The 4,335-nt window shown below is 37.5% G+C and overlaps 1 protein-coding gene across 1 annotated transcript in view; it reads left to right on the forward strand.

The window, feature by feature from the left end:
- The window catches only part of LOC111816864, an 18,508-nt gene extending 14,413 nt beyond the window's left edge, over window positions 1–4,095 (forward strand). Inside the window, exon 9 of the mRNA XM_023715688.1 lies at window positions 2,694–4,095. Within this exon, the coding sequence (XP_023571456.1) occupies window positions 2,694–2,828 (135 nt within the window). The 3' untranslated portion in view covers window positions 2,829–4,095. The remainder of the gene's footprint in view (window positions 1–2,693) is intronic.
- Window positions 4,096–4,335: the final 240 nt, after the last annotated feature.

Here is a 4,335-nt window from a genome sequence, read left to right on the forward strand (position 1 = left end):
TTTTTGTGGGCAGCTCAGCCTTCCCTGGGGACAAGGCTGGCATGGAATGTGGTGCTGGGGATCAAATCACAGTCTCTGTGCTTGCCTAACCTTGCCTAAGCAGGCACTTTAGACTACTGAGTTATCTCGCTGTCCCTAACCAAGTAGATATTAGAGAATGAGACTAATATCTGTGGGCAAATGAATTTCCAAAATTGATCCAAAAATGAACTAGGCACACTTATGTTGAGGCACTTTTTTTTGTGGTACAAGGGATTGAACTCAGGACTTTTCTACTCACTTTTTCTACTGAGCTATTTCCCCAGCATGTTAAGACACATTCTTAAACACCTTATAGCATAAAGTAGCAGCTGCTCCTTGAAGGTTTGTCAGATGCTGAATATAAAGATGGAGGACTTGAAGTGAGCATGCCTGCTTTGTTCCTCTTACATGGATGGGATGTGCAGGGAAGAGAGACATTGAATGAGAAAGGGAGATACACACACACACACACACACACACACACACACACACATAGACACATGCACACACACACAGACAGAGACAGAGTGACAGAGAGAGGTTCTTATGTATGGAAAGAAACTTTGGAGTAATTAACATTTTTTTCTCATGATATTTTAAGCATTTCTAATAGGATTTAAACTATAAAGCATAAATTAGATAACTATTCACTGAATTAACCTGTTGCTCTTAAAATTCACTCATGATTTATTAAGGACTTGGTGTATGTACAAAGCACTTTACAATGCCACCTTTAAATTTTTTGTTTTAAATTAATCTCCTTTTCCTCCCTTTCCTGTGAACTTTAGATATTTAGGAGTCCTTAGGACTAGGTTACCTTCTGATACTGAGTGAGAATTTTAACAGTCTGTTTAGGAACACCTGGTATGAATCTGGGAGCAGACAGACCTGTCTTCTGGCTGTGGTTCTTCCTGCAGGGACACACAGCAAAGGCCCAGGGGTGAACACATTGTGTTCAGAATTATGCAGGCCTTCAGCCCAAAAGCAGGGTATGCCTGTTCAGTGGTGCTTATTTCCTAGAACAATGTCCTACCTTCTGTGGGGATGACTGGAATGTTCCAGTACCTGATTCCCTCTGGCTCAAAACCTTCCTGGGTATATCTGGATAAGGTTCATAGAGATCTATGTGAAAAAGAGACAGAACCTACAGTTGGTTGTAGACTGCTGGGAGGATTCTAGTGACTCGTACTTACTGGCATTACCACCTCCTTGGCACCATTTTCTACAGCCATTTTAAGACCAAATCAGCAAGAAAAATCCAACTCAAGAAAATATAAACAAAAAAGAAGAAAAAACTTATGTTAAAAATAGCAAGTTAGAGTTTAAACATTTAAGAAAAGGGACAGCCAGATGGCTCAGTTGATTAAAGCACCTGCTTAGGCAGACACAGGGACCAGGTTTGATCCCCAGCTTGCTGTGCTGGCCCTGCCCCTGGAGCATGCTAAGACAATGAATGAGACTGGACACCTGTAATCCCAGTGCTTTGGAGGTTGAAAACAGGAGGATCACTATGAGTCAGATCTGAGTAATGGGACCCTGTAGACCCTGTACTAAATACATAAAAAAAATAGGAAAAGAGAATTCAAAATAAAGAGTAAGCTATAAAATATTACAAAGGTAAAAAGTTAATAAAGTAAATATCAGAGATAAGTACAACTTAATGTGCCATCAAAGGCTAATATCAACTATTAAAATTTTAAAAATGTGAAAGGATAAAATATTGATAACCATTTAGTATAAGCCAAAAATAAAGATTATGAATATTTTATGAAGAGATAGAGGTATAATTTTTAAATGAAAAGAAACAACTTATGGAGTGATCTATAACAGGGAAGAAAGGAATGATTAGAATTTTGGATAGGAGGAATTTTTTATTCCTATTTCTGCCCTTAGGAGTGTACAATATACATTTGCGTAATGATAGTCCCCCATTACCCAGTTGGAGTGAGTAGTGAGAAAGGCTTATAAAAGGGGTATATTTTGTATCAGGAATATGAAAGGAAGAAAGGAAGTAAAGAGATGGATCTTTTTTTTTTTTTTTTGGCAGAACTGGGGATTGAACTCAGGCCCTTGTACTTGCCAGGCAAGCACAAGAGATGGATCCTTATACATAGAAACAAACAGAAATTAAGAAAAGACTGAGAGGGAAGGGAATAAAGAAGGGAATGGGGCATGATATATGGGACAAAGAAAGACATAGAGTAGTCAAAGTAGACTCAGCCCACTGGATATCCAGCCCAGGCAGAGATTTTTCAGCCCTGTGGGGAGAGACTGGTGTCTGGCTGTGGAGAACTGGGATCACTTATTTGGTAGCAGGTTTACCTTATCATGTGCCCTGGGCTTGGGGCTCTGAGAAGTGCTTGGCTGTTAGTCTTTGCTCACAGGAAGAAAGACAACCTGCTTGCTTCTCGCAGAGAACCATTTCCCATTAGTTCAGAAGTTCCTTCTAAGGAAATCTTCAATTTCCTCAGCCATTCTAGCCATTAGACACTCCATACTTAGAGTTGAAAGGTGAGCTTGCCATGGCAAGGGAAGACTGGTGCTCAAGGTAAGCATGTGAAGAAGTCCATAGCAGACATCAGGCAGCGCTGCACATGCCATGACAGCTGTAAGATCTCTGCAGAATGGGAACAGTTTGTGCTGACGCATCTTTTGGATTTTTATACCATCAGCTGCAAACCCTTGATATGGATGATTATATCCAGGCCACGGCGGACCACATCTTAGCCCAACTTTTCTTAAGGAAACAAAGTGAGTTTAAGAAGATTCCCAAATTCAAGGAGGACCAAGCAATCAACCTACCTTAGAGTTATCTATGAATATTGAATTCTCTATTGGTTGCTGCTAATGAACTATGTGGGATGGGACATGTCATACAAAACAGCCCTGTGGGCCTGGTTAGCTGATAGTATGGACTTTAGTATATGTATATAAACATATATTTGTGTATTTTCCATTTGTAACTTTAAATGTATTGCTCCAATGTAAAATATGTAAATGCATTCTTCCTATGCATATACTAAAACTTAATACCTGTAAATGTTTTTGACTTCATCAATGTAAAAGGAAATATATCAGTTTGTATGAGTACATATTGAAACAATGGAATCCACATACATCAAACCTTGTCTGAGGAGTTATTAAGTCCTGGACTAGGGATTATCAACACTTTTTTTTGGTATGGGATACTTTTTACAATACCAACATCTTAAAAAACTGTTATAGCAGTAGTTACTTATTGTGTATGAGCTAAGAAGATATTTAATGATAAGCCAATTATGAATTTGATATGATCTTTGAATATGTTTAGATTTTATATATCACCTCATAATCTATTTACATTTGAGAAATAGTCATCCCCATGTTTGAGAAGTACGTAGTTTATGTAGTCTTTTGGTATTGCTAGCTGAGAATGTGCATTCAAGATTTCATTCTGAAGCTTGTTGGGGCTGACAGTCTCAAAGTTGGGTCACTGTGTTAAGTAGAAAATAATCTATTTAAATATAATCTGTGCTTGATTTTTGTTTATAATTTATTTTATTAGGTGTTTGGTATCCTAGCAGTATGCTAAGTTCAACAGTCAGTGCTAGCATAAACTATATGAAATTCTGAAGGAAGATATTTGTGAAAGCAGGTCACTGTGGCTTGAAGGGAGGGGCCTAGTGGTAAGATATGAGACATGAGATTGGAGAAGAGGGGAGAAATCAAATGGTAAATAGTCTATTACCCCTTGGAAACTTCTTATTGTGAATTTATCTGGTTTCCCTCTTTTAGGAGGGCTAACCAATGTAAAAATTTGGTAGCAGTGGGAAGTTTGTGATGGTTGTACTATTTTGAAGAGACTTTGTAGGGAATGGGTTATTCAATGGGAAGACAAATATGGTTGAGAAGATGCAGTGACCAGCACATAGATATATGGAAGAGGGTATCCATATAGAGGGGAAATAGTTATAAAAGGTGGATGACAATGTGAGAGATGGATTTTTATCTATAACATGTTTTACTTTGGGATTTTAAGAAATGTACTGTATGTTCATAATCTATTTTTCTTGTATCAGGAACTATTGTATCAGATTACTGTGTGGTCATTTAATAAAGATTTTGTATGTCTTCTTACATTTTATTATTCTAATCTTGAGAGAGATCTGTTCTTCTGGTTTTATGTATATGAAACATTATTTGATTCCCTTTAGGCATCCTTGAAATATGATTTATCTTTACCTAAAAAAATATGTCATGGTGCTGGCACTTTCTGAGTTTTCTGATAATATACTTCAAGCATGGCTTAAGAATCCAACACTATGAATCTAAAGA

The sequence above is a fragment of the Octodon degus genome, unplaced genomic scaffold (genome assembly GCF_000260255.1).
Source record: "Octodon degus isolate 3935 unplaced genomic scaffold, OctDeg1.0 scaffold00003, whole genome shotgun sequence".
Lineage (NCBI taxonomy): Eukaryota > Metazoa > Chordata > Mammalia > Rodentia > Octodontidae > Octodon > Octodon degus.